This window comes from Falco naumanni, chromosome Z, assembly GCF_017639655.2.
Source record: "Falco naumanni isolate bFalNau1 chromosome Z, bFalNau1.pat, whole genome shotgun sequence".
NCBI lineage: Eukaryota > Metazoa > Chordata > Aves > Falconiformes > Falconidae > Falco > Falco naumanni.
Window position 1 is genome coordinate 18,277,850 of NC_054080.1, and position 27,868 is coordinate 18,305,717.

The window sequence follows — 27,868 nt, forward strand, 5'->3', positions numbered from 1 at the left end:
TTACTATATGCTGCCCTCTACCATCATTAGCAGCTGAGAGCCTGTGGAGAATTAGCTTTTGGATACTGTAAGCAGAAAAATGTGCAGGAAAATTAGTACAGACAGGATGGAACTAATGTAAAGTCACAATCAGAGATCGAGAAGACTTCCAAGCTAGTTGCCAGAGGTAACACTCCATGATGTGACCTTGCTTCCTAGGCATTTACTCATGTTCTATTAACCTGAGCATAAAATGCTGCAAAGAACTTATCAACAAACATAAACATGCTGCACTCATCAGCTAATGCCCTATCCAAATTGCTATCATCCAGTATAGTCACCTACCATGATCATGACCTGAAACCTGCAAATGACTTCAGGTCTTGTTGAAACTTCTTTGACACTGGCCTCTTCTACTTTCACAACCCCACTAAAATGAATTCTTCACATGCAGCCACTCATTACACTATTCAATAGTCTTAAGAAAGGTTACAAGATACTACACTGGGGAGAATGATATGAAACTTACCCAGAATAAAATACAGAGAATATAAACTCCATGTTATCATATAATTACTTACAGAACCAGCAAAATAATTCCTGTGAGTGCATGCCTTCTCCTGAAACAGTACATACTACAGAGACAAGACAGACAAAACATTTATTTGAAGCCTGTTGTGTTGTATGCCTGTACATCAAACACACTTTGTTTCACATTGCTCTGTTCTGCTGTTCTTCAGTACCAGGATTTAGGTGTTACTGTTACGTCCTGTGATTACAAATAAGTTTTGGGAAGATCATTTATATGTTACCTTGCACTGGAATAATAAGGGTTTCCTTCCTCCTCGAATCTCCTAATGATTGGCTCCTTCAAAGCTGCTTCATCTGCCTCAGATAACTAAAAAACCCAGGCAAATAAACAAATACAGATAAGATATTCTTTAATATTTTCTTCCACAATGACAGCAGAGGTTTGTATGCAGCATCAAACCCAAAGAAACTGCCTAAAAGATGATCTCCTCAAAGAACCCCCCGTTTTTACACAGAATTGCCTATTTAGCATATTTGACAAGGAAATTAAAATAACACTTTTCAAAATGGGTGGGTGGAAGAGTAAAATACATATTTAACTGAGTATCAGAATTACTGGGGATTAGCATCTGAAAAATTACTGAAACTACTGTACTGAATAAACCCCATTCCGAGTTGCCTTTAGCAAGATTTTTTTAGTAAAACAAGTGTGCTATTCTAACACTGGGTTTCTCTATGATCCAGACTGGTCCAAAAGTTTTCAAGTTTCTAACACATTCTAATGACATTAACTACAATTATTTTTCTCAAACTTCTTTCTAGGTGTCATCCTGTCTGTCTTAGGGATTTAGGAAATTAAGAGAGAGATCAGGGTGCATATATTCTATCAGTAGAAAGCCCAAGTATAGTATTGAAAAAAAAACCCACATTGAGATAACACATACAGACCGCTTCATTATTCTGAATAGCTACTAATGATAAATACAAGAAATTTACAGACATCACAATAAAATCACTTCTTATGGGATCAAGGCACCAGTATAAACATAAACCGTGTAATTTAAAAAACACATCAGAAGAGTGCAGAGAAACTAGACAAGATTATTAAACAAAATGCCACTAATTTTCAATTAAAATGTTGAAATGAGTCAAACTCTTTTCCAAACCTCCACAGACTTCTGCTGTTAAAAGTTTCATAAATCTTAGTCACTGAATAATTTGAAGATCAGCTATCTATTAAAATGCCGTCTTCAAAAATAACTGGAAAGACACTTTTGATTCTCACATATTCCTCCTCATACTCCCAAACCAGGGTGGGTCTGTGGCTGCTTCTCCTGGGTAGAACTAATAAGCGGCGGCATGAAGTACAAAAAGATGATATGAGAAATACTACTCTTTAAGCAAAGACAAGAAATGTCATGAATGATCTTCACATTTAGAAGATGTAAACAACAACATTTCACAAATGCTTCATGTTTCTCAGTGCACTAGGTGGCATTGGGAGAACAATAGTTTATTGATGTCTCACTCTAGGGATCACTTCATTGATCCCTTCCTAGATCATGAAGTGAACAACTCCAGTGAAACAGTAAATGAGAATGACATTACTGCAAATGAAAGAAGAAAGATGTACCTGTTTTCCCTCCCTTGCTTTTTGGTCCTTGGCTATTGTAGCTAGAACAGTTGCAGCTTGTTCCCCTCCCATCACCGATATACGAGCATTTGGCCACACATATAGAAATCTTGGACTGAAAAAATATGTATTAAATATTACAATAAGACTGCCTTATTTCCTAGTAAAGAAATAATTCTCACTCAGCTAAGAATTCATTTTTATGTATGACAATTGTAAATGTATTGGGTTTTAAAGAATGCAAATCAATGCACTTCAATACTTGCAGCATTATGTTTGAAAATGCAAAAATTCTGCTCATTTCCTATATTTAAGCACCTTAAAAACTTAGTTCTCTCTTTCTTGAGTCTCTTCATCTCACACCTCCCTCCCCCCAGGGATTTTTCTCTTTAAAAATATCAACAACTTCAAAAGTATCAGGGACCTTGAAAAAATGAAAAGAACATGTATGTGAGTCATGTACAAAGGGTCAAAAAAAAAAATCCTTAGGAGTTCTGCAAACATTACTCATAAAAACAGGCTCATTAAAGTGAATAAGGATTCTTTTTTACACAAGCTGGTATTTTTTTCTATCAATGCAGAATAAAGGATCAGCCCATACGGCATAATGATTGTTTAGGAGTATACAATTTTTCCTCCAAGAGTTAAAAAGGGAGAAAAGCAAGTGAGCATGTTTACATGTTAGATAACCTCCTCCTTCACCTAAATGAAGGTTAATCATGAGCCTATCAATCTCTACAGGTTTCTCAGGTTGTTATTACTTATGACCATATTAATAGAGAACTGCTTTATTTTCATAATAGCACAACTTCTGCAAGAGTTTAGACAGTTTTTTTGAATGATATTTCAAGGTCATGGCCTCTTAACTTAAGTCTTATCTTCTGCCATATTGGAAGTAACACTCACCTATATGCTCTTCCACACATTCCATAGTTTCCAGCTCCGTAAGAACCACCGATAATCACTGTTATTTTAGGTACATTGGCACAAGCTACAGCAGTTACCATCTTGGCACCATCTTTTGCTATCCCTCCAGCTTCATATTCTTTACCAACCATGAAACCTAAAGAATTTCAACATGAAAAAATGGCTTACTAACTTTATATTATTAGGTGGTACTATATGTCACACTATGCTTTATGGCCCATGCCTGAAGAAACCTGAAGAACAAATCATAAGGCAAGGCCTTCACTAGCTGCTGACAAAACGATTTCAGAACAGTCTGGAGATGTAGGTACAACAAAGAACACAAGAAGCTGTCTAAAAGTCATAACCTCAACATTTAACAGCAAAGCTCACCACATAGTACAACTTCAAAATATTGAGCTTATTCACCTGTAATATTCTGCAAAAACACAATGGGAATATTCCTCTGGCAACACAACTGGATAAAATGTGTACCCTGTGGAGATGGGGGAAAAAAAAGAAAAAAAGAGAGAGAAAGAAAAGAGTAAGTCATTAAAAGTTGGATCAGTGAAGCTACCGCTGTCAGCACTCTGAAGTCTCCTTCCACTGGTTCCTGGGAGTATTTCCATCAGGAAGCGCTGTACTATTACTGCTTCATCCAAAGTCAACTGCAAAACATGCTTTCACTCTAGCAGAAGAAAGAAAATATCAAAAATGCATTAGTCCAAGTGTAAAGCAGAAATACACCCTCAAAAAGCATGACTGCTGATACTGAAAAACCCAACTGTTTTGACTCAGCCCAAGAGGCAGTTAAACAACAGACAGTTTCACAGTGTGACACCCAACATGGAGTTTTGTAAGACAGTGTCATGGAAATTAAGACAACCAGACAGCAAAAAAATATCTCCCCATTTCCGGCATGAAAGAAAACTATTCTCTGAAGTTGGGAAAGGTCCACACACATTGTTAGCTCATGGCTGTGCCAGCTGCTGTTAACGCTCTTCCCTTTTTCTCAGGGCAGATGCCCTCCCCCGATTTTCTAGGAAAAGATCAATTTCATAAGAAAGATAAAAATAGTAGATTCCAAGCTTCCATTTCAGCTAGAAATAATCTAGATCAATGAAGTTCCTCACATTATTTACACACTGCTGATGAAAAAAAAAGTATGTAGCACAGCAACTGAAAAAACCTCTAACCTCTTCACAACAGAAAACCAGAAAATTTACAAAAACAAAACAAAAAAAAAAGGAGAGAAAAATCATAAAGCATAATCCTTAGCTAGCTTTTTTAGAGAAGCACTAGAAAAGCATAGTGATGATCATGGGAAAAAGACATGTCACAACTCATTAAAAAACGCAAAAGAAAAAAAAAGGAACGTTGTTAGATTATGGTGCTTACAAAAGCAACATCTGGACAAAGGTCTCTCTAGAAGTGAAAAAAGTAAAACTTGACCATCTTCTTTTACAGTACTGATACACTGGCAGAAGTCAGCACAGGAAGATTCCTTACACACTTTTTCATTGTTAGGCAAAATTTGCAGCACTCAATTATCACAAATATACCAAAAGTATTAGAAATACTGAAAGAGTTATTTTCAACTTGGAAATACATGTGTTAAAACAAACACTAGCCAAAACCAATGTAACTTACTGCAGTGTTCCAAGTTGAAAGTATTCCTTCAGTACATGAAACTAAATTTCATATATATTTTTTTTTACAGCAGTAATCAGTAAAATTACTTCCTTTCTTCAAGTCTCTCATCATGGCTTCCTTTTTCCTATCGATTTTTAGTACAGATTTGCTCACCATTAGTTTGAGGGGTCTGCTAGAACAAAACTACCATATACAATTGCTATTACAAAAAAAGATTCAACTGACAGTAGCTTCTTGAAAAAAACAAACAACACAGAACAAAGTAAGTAACCACTCTGCCATACTTAGACACTCCTCATCACCACCAATTCCTAAAGACTAATCTGTAAAGCAATCTTAATAAGTGTGTGTTTAATGCAATCACAATATTCCATCAAAGATGCCCTTTAATTCACAAAACAGATATTTCAATTCACAGATTTTATGAGATGGCACATGTTTTCACTCATCAGTCTAAGACAGGAGGCTGCCACAGCCAAGTACAAAAATTAAACCTCTGGCAAACCAATGAACTGAGTACTGGAATCCAGGTTGAATGCTTCCAGTTATTAAAAAAAAAAAAAAAAAAAGTATGTGATTTATTGTTGTACTTCACAGTTTATAGGCTAGAAATTATAACTACTAGGGTATTTTATGCAGTCAGCAAGGACTTTTCTTGTAATAGCTGCAAGTTTCAAGATATACTATTTCAACTGTGTTGTAGTCACACAACAATGTTTTTGTCTATGTGTTTTTTCTAACTGTACTTCCATATTGACCTATGTACTTCATACCAGAAAAATCTACCAAACACTGTTATTAAAATATGGTCAAATATTTTTACATTATGAAGCTATTTCATGTTTACATGAAAAACATGGAGCCAGTCCACTTTAAAAAAGTTCCTCATTTCAAGATCAAGTTGTCCACCAGAAGTTTTGTCAATTGCAAACAAGCTAATAATCTATTTATTTACCTTTTTTGCTGACTCTGAGAAAAGCACTCCATTGTTTCCAATAATTCCTACTGGATAACCAAATATTCTTGCAAATCCTAAAGGAGAAAGATAAATCTGTAAATTTGCATATATATTTATTTTACCATAGCATATAAATGTAATACCTTCTCTTGGTAATAGAAACTGCTACTCCTCCAAAGAAAAACATTATTAAAAATATCAACAGGTGAGCCAAACAGAATGAATCCAACTATAAAACCAGATGGAACATATAAAGAATAATTATAATATATTTCTAAATACCTGTAATTAAAGTATCTCCATACAAGGCTTTGAATTCATCAAATTTACTTCCATCTACAATCCTAGCAATGACCTTAAGAAAAAATAGAAAAAGAAAATAAAAATCCTAATCCTTCATAGTTTTAAATTTGTTTAGAAAGAAAGACCACACTAACATACAACTTAAATACTTTCCAGAGAACATCAAGCAGCCTACCATATAAATAGTCTGGATGTCAGGGAAAGCTTATTTACTTTTTAAAGTATGATTTATCTACATGTTTACAAAAAATCTAACTTCTAACCAAACAGTTTAAATTATGCAGGAACAAAGTTTTCCTGATTAGTTACATTTCAAAGAAAAACTGCTAGCTCTGGTTATATTAAACATTAATCAACAGACTCACAATCATAAAGAGAAAAACAGTAAGTTTATTTTCAGCTTTGCTTAAGTTTGTGACGTACAAAAATAAAGATCTGTTCTGAGGTTTCTCTGAGATGCAAAGGAGCCATTTCATATAAATATAGATTCATTGCTAGCAAGACATTTGCCAGAAAATACTTACTTCAACTTTAAAAGAAACAAAACCAAGGTATTACAACTTTCAAGGGTGTAATGTGAGACTCAATAATAAGTGTTCATCTTTTCTTCCCTTGATGCAAAGCAAATCCTAATAATTTCTGACAAAGTATTTAAAGAAAGGTACACACTAAGACTTTTTCTAAAATAAATACTTGGTTGGTAGTGAAAAAGGCTGAAGATGGGATCTACGCAAAGTATGAGAAAAGCTCTGGTTGTGGCTGAAGGTACCAAGGCAAATAATTACACTAGACCTGCAGTAGAGTACAGTAAGTTTCCATATGTGGTTGGAAGACCACTGAATTGTTTGGGGTGTTATACTCCATAAATCTCTAAATAAAGCTATCATGTCACTCAGCAAGTCTGTAAAATGCTTTGCAGCACAAAGTCCTGGCAGTTTTTTCAGAATGTTATCAATCTCTCATCCTTCTTAGAAGTATAACCAAAAAGCACTTTATTTCAACATGCCATAGCCATTGTAATGGATCTGCTGGACAAAAATACAAAAAATACGTTAAAAGATTTTATGAAATGTAAATATTCTCTATATACCCCAAATCAGATTGCTGTAGACAAATTATAATGACATAAAAAGTGATTTCCTGCAAGAAAACTGATTGCATGTATGTATAGGCATGTGGATCTTGCATTTACATTCATACCTCTTTGACATCAAAGTTTCTTTTTAGCTGGTCACCGACTATTCCATATATTTCATCAGCAGGAAACAAAGGCTCTTCTGATGGTTCTATAGCCACCTGAAGCAATTAAAGAAAATAATTTACACAACAAAGGAATTATTAGTACACATTATGACTTAAAAAAATAAACAACAATTAATTTGCCAACTGCTTTGAAAACAGTCTCCTCTTCAACCACCACAACAAAAGCCTGTATTGGCTTGTTCTCATTTTGCACAAAGATTAAGTTTCTCAGGCTGGTAGTTTTGAAGACTGGTAATACTTTCTCACTTACTTACTGCTATCTTTGTTTCTACTCCTGCATATACCTCCATATGTACTCCACATTTTTTCCATGCTATTAAAAATAAAGCATGTCCTCCATTTGCTTTCCTCTGTGCCCTATTAGGCACGTAGTATTCTGAAAAAATAATGAAGATTTTTGCCACACAACTGAAAACAAAATCTTGCATTCCTTCAGCTGCTGAGCTTTAATCTTCAACCTTTCGTGTCTCCTGCCAAAATAAGTTAAGGCAATTCCTCCTCCATATGCTATCCATCCTGTTTTCTACAAGGAATTTTTAAATCAATACAATGACATGATTTAGGTCTGTTCCCTCAGTTTTATACCTTTCATTAATAATCATCAAAAATGTGTATTCAGAAAAGATGCTTTAGTAGGTATCTAATTTTTAGTCCAGAGGAATGATCACGTGGGCTTAAAATCAAATCAAGCACCTTGCAGGACTAGGTTAATCTTTAAGTGCAGTTCTGTGATTCTGAAGCACTGTTCTAGTTGCTTCACTCATGCATGTAGTCCTAGTAATTTTATTGGGAATAATGCACCAGTGATGTAATTGCAGAACTGAAACATTAGAGAAATCTTTCAAGACAAGAACCATAACTTCCATTTTTAAAGTGTCTAAAGTCAGAGACAAAAAATGTTGTATAAATCAGGCGAAGAAAAGCATTCCTAACTTCAACAATGCAGTGTTTTCAGATTCTATACACTTACGTCTACTTTCTTTTGGAGATTCAAACTTCTTACAACTTTCCTTGCTAGATGAAGTGCATGATTGTCATCCAAAGCATAATGATCTGTTACACCAGATTTTCTGTATATAAATAACAACAGTTATGTACAATATGAAGACTTTAAAAAAAAAAATTGACAGTGAAAATTTGAGATTTAAATTTTTTTTAAGACTTTAAGCTTTATATTTATCTTTAAAATACAGATGCTACAATACAGCTTTCCATGATTCGTTATGAAATTATTTTCAAAATAAAACCCATGCCTGAACTGTTCTTTGAAACAGTACGTTAAAGTTATCAGACATGACATAAAACAGTAACTGTAGCAAGTAAAAGAATCTAAATGACAATATAAAAGATGACAATTATTGTTCAAATAAAAATCAAAATTTGTTTGAAATTATAAATAAAACTTCTGTTTACAAAAATGTTTTGAACTGGCCTTAAAAATAATTTATTCACATCAGTAAACCGAGTTAAAAATTATGCATTTATTGCACTGTAATATCTAACATTTTACAGTAATACCTGAATTTGTTTACTATTCATTTTAGAACTAGAAAGTGCAGAGTTCTTCGTTTTGATAACAAGTATTCTCTTACAAAAAAAAAGCTATTTTGATCTTATTTGTAGTAAGTTCTAATGGACAGTATGAAAGATACAATCTGCAAAATACATTATCTTTCTCAATGTGCATTCTTCTATGAACACTCAGTATGAAACGCTATAGAAAAGTCCTCCATATTATGCATGATGCTGCAGTACATTTGACACAAAAGTATTTTAAAGTATTAAATGAAGGAAACAAGTTCCTAACTAGAGTGGCATAAGGTAACTATGCTAGTCTAACAATAAAATGATTCATCAAACAACAGATTAAGTATATAGAAAACCTTAATTTTCAAAATCTAAATGGAGTTTAAAAAAATACTTATAATATATATATTAAATAAATAAAATACACCCTACTAAAGTCTAAAGGATAGAATAAATGAACTCTGGGAAAAAAATTCTTTAAACCTGCAGTGAAGATCTGCCCCTCCAAGATCCTCTGCTGATACCTCTTCACCAGTTGCTGCTTTAACCTACCGCAGGAAAAGGAAAATAAGCTTTAGAGTTGACACTTGTCTTGCATTAATATATATACTGGCTTAGTTATAGCAGTAAGAGAGATCTTTGCAAAATGTTTCTTCATGAATAATATTTCATCGGTTACTCTCCCGCAGAGCATTTAAATGTGATGACACAGAAACTTGTCAAAAGTACTTAATTTCTCTGACTTGTGTCCTTCTACTAGCATTAATATATAGGCTTAATTGAGAAAGATTCTCCAATAACTGTTGTATTTATTGCTGTGTCCATTATTAGTGTGCATTTACATACACATTCTTTAGATTTATGCATTTTCACAAAAAAAAATTTAGCACGTAGCAAGTATTTCAAACATATGTTCCTGCATTGCTTCTAACAATACATCAGTTGAAACTCAGCACTCTCCAGCATTGCCTTCTTTACACAAATTCTTTTTCTGTGAATTCTTAGTTTTTAAAATATTAACTATAAAACAATCACTAGAAGTTTTTATTTTATAAATTTTTCATTAAACACGCAGTAATTTAGTATGAACAGTTTTCTTTAACAAAGCATATTAGTGGCATAAAACTGTTCAGATCAAGTATGATATGCCCATAAAAATACCTGGAATGCATAATTCTAAATCCTCTTAACTGTCAGATCTTACACCTGACAAGATAATTTGAGAGTGAGTAAACTCCATCCTGAAACAAAGCAGTATCATTTACTGCATGGTAAAAAAAACCAACCATAACTTCTTGATGCACTTCCAGTCTACTGTAACTACTTTGGAAAAGGATTCCTTGCAAGGTGGTGAAACCATTATTCATCATGGATGGAGATTACAGAGGTAGTGCAAGAGGCAAGCGAAGAGACAACTAGCACCACCTCCAAAAGAGATTTCAGTTTCCAAGCTCCATGTCTAAAACCAAAGCACACTAAATATGTAAATACATACACACATGCTTCCAAACTGTCAAGTTTGTAAAATTATAGATATTTCTTTACTAATAGGATTTTTGCTTTTAAATTGAACAGCTACCCATTTAATACAAAGGTGTGGCATTCCAATACTAATTAACGAAAAGTTTCTGTCAGAGACTAATTAACTTGAGCCTTCATTGAACAACAAACAGAAGAACATACTTCTAAGTAAAATTAGGAAAAAATTATTCACTAAAAGGGTTGAAAGCATTGGAACAGGCTGCCAAAGGAATTGGCTGAGTCACCATCCTTGGAGGCACTTAGAGGACATGTAGGTGTGCCACTTAGGACATGGTTTAGTGGTGGACTTGGGTGTTAGGTTTAAAATTGGACTCAATGATCCTAAGGTTCTTTTCCACCCTAAATAATGCTATGATTTTACTCTTACGATTCTACGAAATAATTCCACACATCTCTTTTTACACATCTGACACAGTATGCAGTTATAACGTACTGTGACTCTGTGATTACTGTAAAATTTTTAACAAATCTGAATACAGCACTGACTCCTATTAGCACAGGAATCCAGACACTCATTCTAATAAACTTTACAAAAAAGGATTTTTCCCTCTTTCACAGAGCTGAAGTTTTTATTCTTCAAATCACAAGATCAGAGTTGTGGGGTCTGTCAGCCACCCTGGGAGACTGTCTAGTTTAAAAACAAAGCAGGGTCAAGCAGAGGAGGTTGCTCGTGACCGTGTACAGTTGAGTTTTGAGTATCTCCAACGATGAAGACTCCACAACCTGCCTGGACCACTGGGTTTGGCATGACCACTCTTGCAATAAAGAAGTGTCTTCTTCCATCTAAACAGAATTTCCTATACATCAGTGTGTGCCCTGCAGCGTCTTGACCTGTCACTGGGTGCTAGTAAGACATCTGGCTCTGCTGTCTTTACTCCCCCTGCAAGGTATTCATACACATGGGACAGATTCCCCCTGAGCCATCTCTTCACCAGGCTGAACAGTCCCAGCTCTCTTAGCCTCTCCTCATATCACAGATACTCCAGTTCCTTCAACATCTTCATGGACCTTCACTGACTCACTTGAGTATGTCCACATTCTTCTTGGTCTGGACAGCCCAGCCCTGGACCTAGCACCTCAAATGTGTGTTATGAGGGCTTAGTAGATGGGAAGGATCACCACCCTTGACCTGCTGGAAACAGTCTCTCTAATGCATGCCCAGGATGTTGCTGGCTGCCTTTGCTGCAAGGGAACATTGCTGGGTCATGTTCAGCTTGGGTTTCCACTGGGACCTAGAGTGCCTTTTCTGCATCTTCCCAACTGGTTGGTCCCCAGCCTGTTCTGGTGCCCAGGGTTATTCCTTCCAAGGAGCATTTGCCTGCTGTATTTAACTTCAAAAGGTTCCATTCAGCCCCTTTCTCCAGCCCGCTGATGTCCCTCTGAAAGGCACAATCACCTGCTCCATTAACCACTCCTCACAGGTTTTTATCATCTGCAGATTTGCTGACAATGAACTTTGGACCACTGCCAAGGTCATCAGTGAAAATATTATACAGTATTTGTCCCAGTACTGACATCTGGGATACACCACTAATGACTAGCCTCCAGCTTGAGCTGAGCAGTTCGGCCAGTTCTCAGACCACCTCACTGCCCATTTACCCAGTTCGTACTTCATCAGTTTGTGAAGGATGTTATGGAAGATGGTGTTAAAAGCCTTGTCAAAAATCAACATAAACAACATCTACTGCTCTCTGCTTCCACTGAATCAGTCATCCCAGCACAGAGCGCTATCAGTTTGGTCAGGCCATGATTTCCGTGCTGACCACTCACAGTCACCTTCTTGTCTGTAGTGTTTTTGGAAATAGCTTCCAGGATTATTTGCTCCATCACCTTCCCAGGTACTACAGTGCAGTAGAGCATTCTACTGCATTCTAACAGACTGCAAGTAGAGCCTTGACAAGATATGTGGGTATTTTCAAGGAAACCTCTGTTCAAGCTACTTCAGCTAGCAATCACCAGGATAAATGAATACAGACTTTGGATAAATTGTGCATTTCCCACAATAGATCAGGCTGTCGTGTAGCTCAGTCCCCAGAACATAAATATACATGACTTTGACAAACCTATCCCTTTTTACCAGGCTTTCCTTCACTACTGAGCACAGAGAATACCAAATTTTCCCTGGGGAAGAAGAACTGGAAGTCTCTGAAATGGGATGGAAAAGCCCACAGGTCAACACGCCACGCTGAGCCACCGAGCAGTACTGCCAGTGGTGAGCATACAGATTTCGCAGCTTGGGGGAGTGCAGAAGAAAGGCCTTACGTATTACTACTACTGTGACACTTCTGTTACTATTGACATTTATCTGTTCATGAAGTCACTACTCCTCACCTTTCTAAAGAGAAGACCAAGGAAACTTGCACTTCAGATTTTGGACTGTAACTGCACTTCACTTTTTCTTTTACCATACACATCCCAAAACTAATTATAACTAACAACAGGGATTTGCTTTTGCTTCCTTAGGATGCTTTGGATTGGATTTCATCATTCACCTACCTAAACAATTTTTTTCATACTGGACAGAAATTTTTGGGAACAGAGCAACACAATAATGGCTACAATATCTGCTACAACATGGAATGTAAGTTTCTATGGGAGTCTGAAGTAATTTTGATGTTTAGAGAAAGGCAAGGAAAATATTTTCAGTGAGAATATGAAAAGCTCTACTGAACAGAAAAGCTGACAGGTAGTGATATTAAAGTTTGATCTATACTCACAAAGATAGGGATCGTTACATCTGCAGGTTGCTAAGGAACAAATTAAATTGAAGGAGAGTTGTGACGTCTTCCTCTGGAAGTGGTGAAAAGTTTTCATCCTTTGGACCTTCACAACCTCCTTGCAGTCACTGGCTTCCCTAGCCAAGTCTTCCCTTGGAGACCTGACTTAGGCCATCTTTTTCCAGCTGCCTACCCCAGCGATACTCTCTCGCACTACGTCTCAATTATATACATGTGTGACCTAAATTCCCTTGTGATATTAATGATTACCGCCCTTTCAATACAAGAAAGTCTGTTTCCCTTTTTTTCAGCTTCCTAGTGAGCTTCCTGGGTAGCACGGGGTATTAGTTGTCTTATTTTGTACCTGCTTAATGCTGGAGCTTGAAAGAAACTGTTTCTGAGCAAGCTCTCCAGAACACATTACTCAGTGCATCCAAGGGTTCTCCCAGAGTCTGATGAAACTTTCCAGCTCTAACAGCTCCAAGCAGAATCACGCAAAGTGCAGAGCACTCCCCGGCACTCTAGCCAATGGAAATGCCATGTCAGAAGAGCTGAATTTGCTCAGGCCTTTCAGATTTACTAGCTGAGCTTCTGCAAAAAATTACTCTGAACCTGAGCAAGCCCCAGAGGCGGTACTGCCACTTTAAGTGTCACTGGTTCTAAGCTAATAAACTCTGCTGGACCTGGAAGGGGTTTGTACTTAAGACAGCTCAGGTGTTCCTGCAACCAGGGCAATTATTTGTAACACAATAAGCAAGCTAATAACAGTCTGATGGAAACGTTCATTTCTTTCATTGTGCTGATTTCCTTCCCAATAAAAAGATGTATGAATCATCAAATGTTACTCACTCAACTAATATTATTCTCAACTAATATCTTTATTCATATTTAAGGCACTTTTCACCAAGAAACTCCTAATATCTAAATGACAGTGATACATTTACAGAAAAATTGCTTAATTTTAAGGGAGGATTTGTCTTTGTTCACCTATAAACAACAAGCTGAAAGAAACTAACACAAGAAAAAAAGGGACAGAGACCTAGGTAAGATGTTTAAAACAATTACTGCCAAAGAAATTCCAACAAAGAAATTGTAGAATTCTAAATTCTAATGAGAAGTTAATAAATTAATGTTCAAAGACATAGCTGCTATAAATTACTTCATCTGCTTTTGCTGATTACTTTGTTCTTCTTGCCAGCCTGGAAAGCCTCCACTGAAACAATGAGATACTTCAAGTTAAATGCTTATTTTATTATGGTAGACAACAAAGTATCCTTGTCTTACAGCTGTGTGTCCCCTGCTGCTGCTTTTGGTATGCCAGCTACATTTTAAATTTATTTAAGATGTTCTGGAATAGTAATTAGCATTTACCAGCCACATAAAAGTATGTCTGCCTAAATGATAAGACTTTTTTTTTTTTTTTAAAGCTGCTCAAGAATTTTAAATCAACCTATACAATGAATTTTGGAATCAAAGAGGGTATAAAATGCTAAATACACCTTCAGCATGAAGATGACACAGTGGGGAAAAAAACCACCCTAAAGTAAAGGAAAAGACTGAAATGCAAAAACATACTGTGGAAATGAGAGCAGTGCTATACAAGTCAACACAAAATGACATCACAGGGTAGGTTCTTTTATGTATGCTTTTAAGGAAATTAACACATTCATGGCTTAGCAACTGGTCAACAAAAAAAATTTCTGTCAATGGTTGTCTTCCCATAGCTTATGGGACCTCCTAAATTTTCCCAGAATCTTAAATGGTGAAAAGAAGTGGCTTCCAGCAGACTTCACCTCCTCCATTACTACAGGAACTGAGCAGAGCAGTATGTTCATTAACAATGCTGTTACAAAGTGATTTCTCCATTTAGGCCTGCCCAGGTTGGAAGGACTTTTTGAGGGACATTTGATTTGTACTTGACTTTGTCACAGGAAGCTCGCCTAGAAGTTCCCAAAAGACTACAACCAAAACAGAGCCAACATGCTGTCTCAGACCAGTTTGTTCAATGAGACAAATATTTGACTGTTTCAAAAAAAGCAAGTCAGACTTCACTGAGACTAGAACAACTGTGCTGGATGCTACTCTAGCACTAACATAACATTTACAACTGGAAATTCCTTTCTTCTCATAAATCTTGTGGTTAAGTAAAATTATCCTTGTCAGCAAAGATTATTATTTGTATCAGTATAGAACTGAGCCTACAGGAGAACATACACTGGTACATCTGTTTCTAAAAAAATAAACCCTACTCAAGGACTCCCTTTCCTGTTGGAGCCACACTACTGTTAATTTTAAAGCTATTTTATGCTGCAATACTTTGCACAATCACAAATTCCACTATGAGTTCCACAATAAGGCAAGTTTTAGTTCACAGGAATTCTTCAGGTCAGTTTTCTTAGAAAAAAAATCCTTACTAAGAAAGTAAGGAAATTATGACAAACTCCATCATCAGTGTGTCTCCTTTGTCTGTAAACTGCCATAAAACAGCAGATTGTCTGAAGTTCTCTTATCTTGACTCTGAGATATAATACACATGCTTGTAATTTTTTTTTATTTTATGTCTTGTCAAACCTAGAGGCTACATAATTGAATACGGAAAGCATTTTTATCATCCAAAATGTGCACAGCAATCTAAAAGCAGTGCTATAAAGACATCTGAATGAAGTCTGATTTATATATACACTTCTAAAAGAAAAAGATTAATTTAGGATATAAACATTCAGATATACTTTGAAAATGTAGATTAGTTTGCATTTAATCTACAGAATATCTGGAAATATCTCACAAAGAAAGATCTCAATAGTTTAATCTGTACAATTGTCAGCAGCACACTTTGTTACTAGAAACTTCTGTATTCTTACCAGTGGTGGCCCTCCCAGGAATATTGTTCCCTGTTTGCCAACAATAATACTTTCATCAGCCATTGCAGGTACATATGCTCCTCCTGCTGTACACGATCCCATTACTACTGCTATCTATTGGGAAAACAAAAATCACAAATTAATGAATTGTCCAATGCTTCAAAATAGCTAGTGCTCACACTACTATTACATATTGTACTGATTTTAATACAGGTTCCAGGACAGCACAGCAAGATTATTTTTGACTGACAGAACAAACTTCTTATTTATGTTTTTGCTTTTCTTCAAAAAAATGGGGAATCTCTAGTTTTCCACAGTCTCCCTATGATCTTCAGGCTAGCTTGCAGGAAAATTCATATATGAAGTACCATGAGCTATGTATGTGAAACATTTGAAAAGGTGCATGTTCTACCATGGAATTTGTTTTTACTGATGAATGGTAAAAGGTTGAAACCTACAGGTTGCTCCCATTATTTGTGCTTGTCAGAGCATCAGTTGTTGCTTATGGGCATAATTTCACCAATGTTAACATTCTTTGAAGAAAATCCTTCTCATCTACTAGTATGTAACTTCAGTTCTCCAATGGATCAACCAATTAACTCTGCTTCTTCAAGGTGTGCTGAGTATCTCAATGTTATCTCAAGGCCTTAGCATGAATAATCTCTGCTTCATCCTTTTGCCTAATTTTGAGGTGAACATCTACACAATGAACATTTTCCACCAGTAATATTTTGGTGACAATTTTACAAAACTGACTTGACCCCAGATATGAAGCAATATATGATCATGAAAATGAAGTTTCTCACTTCTCCTTCAGGGGAGCTCCTCCAAAGACAGTTTCAAAACAGCTTGTAAAGCAGAACAAATTGAATACTCTCACGGAAAAGGCAGACAAAAAGAAACGCTTTCTTTCACAGTCACAAAACAATAATGTTATTTTGTGTTAAATTTGTTTGGAAATATTTCTAAAGCAACATCAAGCAGTGTTCTGTGTTAAATGATAATTTAATGTTTGCTCTTAAAAGAAAACAGCACACAGAAATAAAACTTTCATATCTCATTACCTGTATCTAAAGCAGGAGTAGATGAACTATGTCAAACTGCTACCACCAAATCAAACAGCTTTTTCACCGTATTATTTTCAGTATTTTAAACTATATTCAGTCACATTTCATCGTAAGTATTTCTGTTGTGCATTTAATAAATACCTCCTGATAAATACAAAGATAACATAAGCCTCTAGAAATGGGAAAAAGTTCATTCATTCAAGTTTTCCCCCAGAATTTTTGGTTTTCTTTCCTACTCTTAATTTTGCTGTGCATTATGCTGAAAAATGTGCCTGCATTGAAACTTTAACTCGGGTATTACTTTTTCCAATAGATAAATTGGAAAATGTATATATTGGAAAAAATAGAATCTGCTTGTCAAATAGCACAGCTTTGAATTCCCAACTAATGTGCTACTTCCTGACTTCATTCTTTGAATTACTGCATAGGAAATTACTTAAGAGCAGAATAAAAATCAACAGTTCTAAATGTACATACAGTATTTCATACCCACTGATCAACTTCCCATTGTATCCATGCAGCGTGTGAGTGAGAGCAAGCTTAGGAACCTGCTAATGAGAAGCTAATCACACCTCTCTGATTCACAGCCATACAGACATCATCACAATTTAAAGCTGCATCAGGAGTATAACAGATTAGTCACAGGAAAAAGTGGAGGGGGAAATTAAAAGGCCCATAGGCAACGGGGTTGGGGGGTGGGGTGGGCTGGGGAAGCAAGCACTGTAAGGGCAAAATTGAGAAGGGCTGATGAACTGATGAAACAGACCTTCAGGCAGGCCACAAGAAGAGGAGGTAGAAAACTAACAAAACCCAGATCACCAGGTCAGAAGAATTAACCAGAATGGAAATCAGAGGGAGCATAATTTCCTTACACCATTTCCTAATGAAACATCCACTCACACAGGGAAGATGATTCTAGCTACCACAGTATGTTAGCAGAGAATCAATACCAGCTTTACAAGTGTTAATAGTGCCTTTTTGGAATGAAACAAAGGATAGAAACATCTCCCAAACAAAATACACCCACATTATGTCCTTTACATGAAACATTTCTCCCAGCCTTCCATAAATATTTTAAGGAAGTTAAACTTTCATCAGAATCATACCAAACAAAAATGTGTTTCAGCAAAAGGTAAATCTTTCCTACATTTAGTTTTTATTGTATAGGAGTACAGCGCTACTCTTAATATAACACTATAAGGTAATCAAAATAAAAACAAATTCAATTTTATAAGGAACTCTACAAAATACCTTAAGGTTGTTTCAAGATATTCAGGAAAACGCCAGCATGACTTTAGGGCCAGGCATTTCTAGAAAGGTCCTGCCTAACATCAGTACTTTCAGCCCTGCAAACATATTAATCTTTAACAAAAAATCTAAAAGTCACTATTCCCATATCAGATAATGATTAGTCCCCAGCATAAATAAGATTTACCAAACTTCTCCTAAAAACTTAACTTGGTAAAACAGCCCTGTGACTGTCTTCTTTGACATTTGCTGTTCCACAAAAGTGCCACGACAAATTTAATTCACACATACAAATCTAAAGTACAATCTAGACCTATCAGTGATTCTGCAGAATGGCCAGCTTGTAAACTGTCTTTTCTCCTAAATATTTTTGTTCTAACTGAACAGTGCTTTTCTTCTGAAGACCTAGCTAATCACTACAATTGCTCCACTTTTATTGTTAGAAAGAAGAGAACTGCAGAAGTTATATTATGTCAGGCTTTCCAAAGAGATTTAGTGCATTGTTGGAATCTTCAGCCTTGGATTTCTCTGAGGAAAGGATTTCAGGTAGAGGAAAAGATGGTTGAAGATCTGAAGTCTGACTTAGTTCCAAAATGCCAAAAAGGTGTCAAAGTAACAAATGTAGTTCCTCAGAAATCATGCAAAGCCAACGTCTGCCATGTAAGGAGTTGTCAGATGAGATACTGTATCTTTGACTGGTGCATCTACTTCACACTGAAAGGAACTATTAGCTTCTACTTCCTCCATTTGGACTAGGAGAGTCAAACAAGCACAGATTCTCACAGAGAACAAATGAAAATGGTGCCAGCCCAACTATGCCTCTCAATGACAGATGTTGGTAAGAATGAAAAAAATAAAGTCCTATTTCCACTTTACATCAATGATGAGTTCAACAATTAATGTTAAAACAATATGGTGGTGAAATATATCATGACAGTACTCAGATGAAACAGCAAGTTAGCTAAACATTTACTCTGCTTGAGGTTCCAACACCTATTTCTAAGCCTAATGTTCCAAAACAATTTTTCTTCTCACATGGAATATCCTGAAAATTTCCTTCACCTTCTTTCATTCAGCCAATATAAAGTGACATTGAGATAATTGAGTGAAATTGGCAGCTCACTGCTCAGCAGACAAAAAAAGCCCAAAGATGTTAGGAACTACTGGCAAAGGAATAGAAAAGAAAAGTAGTGTTTATCAGTATATATATATATATATATATACAAATCTATCATGAGTTGTTCTATCGAGTAATGCAGTCTGGCTCCTCCATCTCAAAAAAGATATAATGAACCTGGGAAAAAGTTTACAGCAGACAAACTAGGACCATCAAAGCTGTGGAACACTTTCTGTAGGAGTAATGGCTAAGTAAACTTGAATCTTTTAGCCTGCAAAGGGGAGTACAAGGCAGGTATGCGGGCTACACAACCATATGAAGATGCTGGGAGTTGACTGATTAGACAGCAGCTCTGTAGGAATGACCTGACTGCTTTCCTGGAGACTTTCTTTATTTGGAGGAGGTTATCTTCAAAGACCATGGACGACTCTGCCCTCCCTGGAAGCCTCTCACAGGACCCTGCTGACAATTCTCTTAAGCCCAAGACTGCTCTCCTGAAGTCCAGGGTCTTTAATCTGCTACCTGCCTTCCTCACCTCCATCAGGACCTTATACTCTGCCCTCCGCTTTCACTGCAGCCAAGGCTGTCATCAGCAATCACATCCTCAGACGGTTCTACATTCTTCATGAGTAATAGCTCCAGAAGTGCACCGCCCTTAGCATGCCACCTGCGTCAAAAAACTGACCACAATGCACTCCTGAACCACCTATGACACAAGAACACTTCTAAATCCAGGAACTGTGACTAACAGTAATTCTATATATCATTAATACATTAGAAAATAACCTCATCATTACAGCAGCTTTCTCACACAGCACAACAGCATGTAAAATGGATATATAAATACACACATACCCCTGCTAGTAGGAGGTATGTCTCATTGACTAGCCATCATCAAAGGAGTCTTCACCTTTACAGAGTTGCTGCAGAATAATCAACTGTTGCAAGAGATTTCCTAATGCTTCCTCACATGGCACTATGTACCATGTTGTCAAGTCCCTTCTTCTCCCACTCCAACATAGGAGCAGGTAGGTCATGTTATTAACTCTAAGGCCAACAAAGACAACACCTTCTTCAAAACTGTAATGGACAATTACTGTGTTTACAGTGCCCCCAACCCCCAGACTGGGTCAGCAGGTCAGCACAACACAGTGCTGTCGAAAACAAAGCATGGGTACAAGCCTTGAAACCAAATAAAGGCAGCAAGTGTGAAAACTAATTAATACACTTCATTCTTAAGTAAAAGCAAATTACCTGTGGAATTCCTTGTGAGGACATGACTGCCTGATTATAGAAAATACGGCCAAAATGGTCTCGATCTGGAAATACTTCTGCTTGCCGAGGTAAATTTGCTCCTCCTGAATCAACTAGAGTGAATGAAAATATATTATGTCTTTGAACAGTGTTACATACTTAAGTTGTTGGCGAAGTATCTACATGTTACTTAAAATATACAGCAATTACTATCACTAACACTATATGTATTTCCGTGAATCTAGGTATATTAGGATATTATTCCTGAAAAAAAAACTGAATTCCCCCCGCCCCAAACATCTGTCCCTATCATTCCAATGGAAAATAAATTCAGATGTGCTCAGAGATGCAATCGTACCTCCCTATACAAACTTACTTACTCCAAAACATTTAAACTAAGAATACTTTCAATGTACAATTCAACTCCATTATTCTATTGCAACTTTGTCACAAGTTCCACAAAAGGACGAGACTAACCACCACCGAGTCCAAGAGGTATAGCGTGTGTACTTTCATACTTTGATTACACAGACATACCAAAGACCTTCTACTACCTTTAGGAACCTTTATTTATTACATGTCCTTCCCTCACGACGCACCTTCCAGCTTACAGGTCTCCAACTGCAGCTACCTCTCCACTCCCAAATAATGAAAATAACGTCATGTCGTAAGACTGCAAAGAAGGATAGAAGACTAGAAGGAAATGCACAGGGAGGCCAAGCCTCTCTGAGAACTCTGGCCCCTGGTAATTAACTTTTACCTATGAACAACAGCACATAGGCACATTCTCATGTTCCCTTGCTGCAGCAAGTAGTGCCCTGCATTCAGCTTTACTGTGAAGCAGGGTTTAGATTCTTTCCCCACTCTCGCAGAACCACTCTCCCAAACCAGCATCAACTCTGACAACTAGACAAACTCCAACCCTGCCAAAACACCAGTGTTGTGAAATGGGACATCCCTGAACACAAAAGTAAATGCTCACACCCAGTGACTGACTCGGTGACAAAGGGCATATGGTGTCCACACCGGAATCAACACCTAGGCAACTACCACCAAGAGAAAAGGCAGTTTAAATGGCATGAAAATTACATGGTCAGCAAAGTGCTGATTGACTACAAAGCACTCCCTCTCGATCACACAACTGAAACAAGCCTGGGTACAGAAATTGCGAAGGTAAAATAACTCATCAGGTCTGACTGACGAGCAGTATATATACACGGACTACACATCCCAAAGTTGGAACAAAAAAATTAAACTTTTGTTCCAAAGGCATATGTATGTCCCACGGTTCCTGATTCCGTAAGATCCTGAAACAGTAGAATAACACATAATTTCCCACTGATAACTCACTAGAAAAATGAGTTGCCTGAACAGATAGAATTCATTAATTCAGACTAAAAAAAATAATCAGTTTTGCAAACAGAAAAGCTAGGTTTCTTCTGTTTTTTATAACTAGGATAAAATTTAGCACTCCCCTTGCCTCCAAGACTTCCCATTGCTGTATGACAACCCCACAAAGTCCCCACCAATGCTGACCCTGCATCCACCCCACCAATACTTTCAAGTTCTTATTTCTCCTAATCCTTCTCTTGGTATTCTTTGCATGTTTGCTCTGTTAGCAGGGCAAGAAATTACAAATGCTTATGCTAGCCAGGACCGATATTTATGTTGACTATTTGCCATGTAAAACTCTCCTGACTGGCAAACCAATTAATGCCTCTCACATCTACGTAAGCTGCTAAGCCAAACGGAATGGACAAGGACTAACCCACCCCACTTCCCAAATGGAGACAGTAGAAAGATCTTCCTCCGCTGATACTGACATACACAAAATCCATAGGAATACACACTCTTACATATCTCTGTCAAATTTGGCTGAAATTGGCTAATGGGCTCAAAAGTTACTACACTGGGAACTGGGGCTGAAAGACAGACACTAGCAGAAAGCACTTATATTTGTACAAAACCAGGCTAAGAAAATACTCCCTGTGATATACTAAAGACATCTAGCACTCTGATCTTTATCTTTAGTAAAAGTATACTTAAGTAAAACTTACGTAGAGGTTTGGCTAAATACTGATTTAATAGCCTAAACTTGAAATGCAAAATAATATACAATGACATTTTTGCTTCAGTAAAATTAATGCCAAATTGTAATTATATGTTGATCCAAACTATTATTGACACTTTTGGCACTGAGACTTGCTTTATTTCTTTGGTATATCATCTCATACAACTACATGCTCTACCAAAAGGCAAAGTAACTTTTTTTTTTTTTTTTTTAAACTGTAATTTGAATTAAGACTGGATGAGACTATAGGATAGGTTGTTCAAGCGTGACAGAATAGAAGGGAATAAGAAAGTAATACAATGGCGCAGTCACACCTGTATCTCATGAACCCAGCCCTACAGCAGTGCAGAAGATAGTGCTGAGAAGCTATGGGTACCCTCCAGTTAAGACTTGCAACCAGTCTGTAGAGGTAATACAGTATCAGTGAGAAAACATTTTAATATGTGTGTCTAAGATACATGTCTGGTTAGCCAAACCTGGGGACACATTGTCTCAACAACATGTATTTGAAGAAGTGGTGTCTTACCTAGATTCTGAGCTGCCCTTAACAATGAATTTTTTTGCTATTTCTGCAATGGGACTTACCCAAATATAGGCAAGGGAGATGATTTTGCATTGCAATTTCTTGAGCACGTAAATGTTTCTTAACAGTGATGGGATAATAGGTACCACCTTTGACAGTTGCATCATTAGCCACAATCAAGCATTCCACCCTAAAAATAAAACAAGTTTATGAGAGAGAAAAATATTTTAATGAGGAAGTATATTTGTTGGTTAAGAACTGCAACATGCTCAAAAACAGCCCTCCTCACCTGCATTCTCTCAAATGCACATTGTAACAGCAGTTTCAGCACTATGATGTTGTTTCACAGTCCTTTACCTCCCTAAAATAATGCTGTATAGCATCATACTTAATTTCAGCAATATTCTTTGAGGTACGCTTAGTGAGCAAAACTAATTCTTAGCCTGGAATACCACCCTATTTTTTGAAAATTGCCTTAGTGATGCACTAATCTCTTCCGTTCATTGGACACCAGAAACTCTGAAGTGTGTTCTGCTTTAATATGGGCTACACTAACTAGAAGAAAAAAAAATCACTTCCTTTTAGCTAAGACTGAACACATTAAGATACCAACTTTGTTGATTTTTGGATGTCAAGACACAAAACACTAAAAATGCTAATAGCTTAATACTGCAAACTGAACAAAATTATACCTTCTTCCTTTTCATATCATCAATAATGTAGATCACTGCTATCTCTCACCCAGATACTCGTCCAATGCCTGTGATAATGCCTCCTGCCGGCACCTCTTCATTACCATACAACTGGTAACCCGCAAACTGGGAGAACTCCAAGAATGGAGACCTGAATAACGACAAATATAACACATTTTTTAAAATTAATTGGTCATATTTGCCATTGAATCTCACTTAAAAGGTTACATTTCTAAAAATTAGGTGTTTTTTTTAAAAGATGAGATGAGTATTTCAAGGAACCCTTCTGTAAAATTTCAGCTTGTTATTTGCCAGCATTTATGGAATCTAAAGAGAAAACAAGCCTGTTACAGTGCAACAGAAAAGAAAGTACCTACCCAGGATCGATAAGCCTGTCAATTCTCTCTCTAGGTAACAGCTTTCCTCTTGATGTGTGAAGCTTACGTGCTTTTTCTCCACCTCCTGTGATACAATAGTAAACTGTTAGATTTACTGTGGACACAGATAGATAAATCACCACTCACATTAAAAGTTAGAAAGGAAGCACTGATGAATTTCCAGTTTTTTGAAGCACCAGCCTTAACAATACATTTAATAAATAATCATTTCCACTTCAAACAGATTTAAGGTATTTATAAAAATGCTTGTCTTTCAGAATCTACTCTATTTCCCCTCTCATTTTTTATAGTTAGTCTTGAGGTAAAGATTTTAATAAACATAACTGTCTGAAACTTTTCCCCACTGCTTGGCAATGAACAGAAAGGCTGAAAAGAGAAACACAAAGACAAAAGCATGGCACTAAGAACTATAAAAAATACTACTCCCAAAATTGGTTCAAATTAGCTGCGCTGAATCCAATCTTGAAAGACCCAACACCATCTGGATTCATTTCCTTACATCACTCCAAAACTGTAAACAGAGTTCAGACACACACCATTTAATATCAGGTTTATCTTTGCTTCATTTCAGCCCCTTACTTGAGGTCATGCTAAATCATATCTTTTGCTCTCGAGCTTCGTGTCATTCAATATTTAAGATTTGTTGACACATCTCAGCCTCTTTATAATAGCTTACACAAACACTGTCTCTCTATGTAGACAGATAGCTGATCCACCTCATCACTCTAAAATTGTCTCCCCCGTCCAAAATAAAGAAGGTCCTATTTTGCTAACACTTCTCCCGAGACTTCCAGACTCCTTTGTCAGCTAAGCATCACTGAAAACAGAGCTTTTAAGCCTCCCTTTCAAGCCCTTTCTCTCACCTCCTTCCTTGGTCACTATGCACATAATTTCCTACCTGTTAGGCAGGCCACAAAGCCGACAATTTATTTCTGATTCCTGTTGATTAGGTCTGTATATCCAGCCTAAGCCTAGATCTTGTAAACTCTTTCTGTACAAGCTTCTTAAGACACAACCTCTCATATCCACCCACAGAGCTTTCATCCGATTTCTGAAGACCCTAGCTTCATAATTACTACATTTTCTCTGACCTCCTTTCTCATTTACACCCAAAGTAATGCTGCAAAAATAATTTTTCATCCTGTGACTTTAATTATCTCTGTGAACTCCCCCTCTTCACAACCTAATCAGAAATGCCTGCCTTCCAGGCCCTGTAGCCATACTATTGAACATTTCTCTTCAAAGATCAAGATGTTTGCCTCCATTCTGTAGACTGTGAGCAGCAGCATCCCTGACGATGAAACAAACTTGGAGGCATTTAATTTTAAATCCCTACTTTAATTTCTCTTTTACAGTAATGTCTATAAAAACTTCACTGTGACTGCTGATATGCTATGACTGCTGCCAGTCAGAGACTAAGAGTATCTCAGTTGTTTCTTGTACTTGCTATCAGAAATTCATCTGTTATAATTTATCACAGCCTGTAAATTCTGTGGGGCAAGGGCCATCTTCCTGTTGCACAGCTGGGGATTACCTAGCAGAATGAGACAGGGGTTCACAGAAGCCCTACCCACTGAAGTAACAGATATAGAATGAAATATTCATTACAAAGACCTCAAGCAAAACCATGTCCTCTAGAAGACAGGTCCTAGAAAGAAAAAAGATGTTGCACTTATCCTTCAAAAGTTTTCAGTATGAGTACCTAATTCTTCTCGAACACTGAAGTGAGAGGCAAAGCAATCTCAATTGATGCCACTCAAAATGGTGTATTTAGAGCTCCCTGAGATGGAGGAAAGATGAGGGCCGTGTTCTTGTCCTGTTACCATGTAACAAGCAAGAACAGGAAAATGTGCAGCAGTGAAGAAGGCTACGATCATCAGTTCATGAACCAGACAGGAAATTGCTGAACAGTCTCTACACCCACAGAAGACACAGGTAGCCCATGGGCTCCAGCATTTCCTCAGGAAATCCTGGAGCTTTGTTTCACATGAAGAAAGAAAAATACTGAGCACAAAATCTTAACTGTGCTCCATTCCAAAGCTGTAAAAGAAACTGTATTATGTAAGGAACAGTATATGACAAGACAAAGAGCATCATGATGGACACAAGAAAGGGAGAATTAAAGTTGCATGCTCAACCTCTGGCAGTACAGTTAAGCATTTACAAACAATTTTCATTTTATCAGCCCCATTAATTATAGTCAACTGTAATTAATTCAGCTAGTCTTACAAGTCAAGAAGATGAAACACAGACTTCAGTCTTTTAAATTATTACAGACTTACTTTTGTTTGCCAGCAGAACTACAGCTAGGGTCTTTGAAACCCTCTTCGCATGTACCACTTAAACAGCAGCACACTTGCCAGACCAATTTGTTATAAAAGCTGGCAGCAGTGGATGAAGCAAGGAAGCAGGTGAAGTAAAAGGTGTATCAGTAGAAGCCTTTTATTAATTATCCTATCTATTCTAAAAAAAATAATAATATTTGCCATTAGAAAGGTACATTCCATTGATTACTAAGATCTTAACTGATTAAAAATTAACCAATATCCATTTTTCACTATCTTTTTGCCTTTCTGGCAATGAAAATTAATGGCAATTAAATTAATTTTCTGTTTGACTAAATCAGCCTATTCAACTGGCAAACAAAAAAATGTTAAACACACTAGATACTGTGGAAAAAAAGTGCTAAATGGTATGGGCATTTTTCTTAGCTAGCCTGAGTTACTTAAAAATACACCCTAAATTTTGAACCAAGTTAGCTTGGACGTAAACCTTTCAAGATTTTCAATAGACAGAAGACGGTAAATCTAGATTTAAACAGAGGACCTAAAATTTCAGTATGACTTACATAATCCTGCAAGTACATCATATCTAAATGAACTTATTAATGAACATACAGTTCATTAATAGGTGAAAAAAACCCCAAAGAGCAAAACTGGGTTTTGGATCAAATTATACAAGTGTTCTAAAAGCTAGACTACCATACTTACCTAATTTGATTCTTTCTGCTTGCACCTGGAGTTCAGTCACCAGTGCTTTCATTCGTTCATAGTTTTCCTAAGTGGGGAACAAAACAGCATTTTAAGTTTACCCAAGAGTGACAGTATTATTTTTTAATAACCAAACACAAAAAGTACAAGATTAATTTCTCTTTCAAACTTCGTTTTACCTTATTAAATACTGTCTCTGTACTGTCTTTAAAGTAGTAACACTTCTACCAGTGTACTGGCGTCCCACAAGCACCCTTAGCATTTAATAAACGTGCTTCACAAGAACTCTGAGCGCATTAGGATTATTAAATTTGGCACTAGTCTTTTACATACAAAAACAGGACTAGTCATTACAGAGTTTCAGTTCTGTTTTTCAGGTTTTGTTAATTTTTCATTTGTCTTTTTAATCTAATTCTGTAAAAAAATGTCAAGGGGATTCAAATTAAGTGCTGCTATATCTCTTGTACCAAAAGATGAATGACCTAGGTCAAACAGAATTTGGTAAATACTTTTTACATTCCTGTGGTTTAAGTAGAATACAAAGATAAAACTTAAGTAGAACATAAAGATTAAAAAAGCTTTTAAAAGAAGTCTGGTCTTCTTGCCAATATCCCTCTTAGAAAAACAAAGACTGT

The 27,868-nt window shown here is 36.6% G+C and overlaps 1 protein-coding gene across 1 annotated transcript in view; it reads right to left on the reverse strand.

Moving 5' to 3' along the window:
* Nucleotides 1-27,868, reverse strand: part of MCCC2 (methylcrotonyl-CoA carboxylase subunit 2) — a 37,386-nt gene that overhangs the window by 5,500 nt on the left and 4,018 nt on the right. The window contains exons 2-16 of the mRNA XM_040579927.1: nucleotides 27,234-27,300; nucleotides 24,223-24,307; nucleotides 23,895-23,996; nucleotides 23,216-23,343; nucleotides 20,560-20,672; nucleotides 15,874-15,987; nucleotides 9,237-9,301; nucleotides 8,197-8,296; nucleotides 7,164-7,259; nucleotides 5,943-6,015; nucleotides 5,658-5,734; nucleotides 3,479-3,545; nucleotides 3,050-3,206; nucleotides 2,144-2,258; nucleotides 792-877 (exon numbers count right to left, since the gene is read on the reverse strand). Of these exons, the coding sequence (XP_040435861.1) occupies nucleotides 792-877; nucleotides 2,144-2,258; nucleotides 3,050-3,206; nucleotides 3,479-3,545; nucleotides 5,658-5,734; nucleotides 5,943-6,015; nucleotides 7,164-7,259; nucleotides 8,197-8,296; nucleotides 9,237-9,301; nucleotides 15,874-15,987; nucleotides 20,560-20,672; nucleotides 23,216-23,343; nucleotides 23,895-23,996; nucleotides 24,223-24,307; nucleotides 27,234-27,300 (1,445 nt within the window). The remainder of the gene's footprint in view (nucleotides 1-791; nucleotides 878-2,143; nucleotides 2,259-3,049; nucleotides 3,207-3,478; nucleotides 3,546-5,657; nucleotides 5,735-5,942; nucleotides 6,016-7,163; nucleotides 7,260-8,196; nucleotides 8,297-9,236; nucleotides 9,302-15,873; nucleotides 15,988-20,559; nucleotides 20,673-23,215; nucleotides 23,344-23,894; nucleotides 23,997-24,222; nucleotides 24,308-27,233; nucleotides 27,301-27,868) is intronic.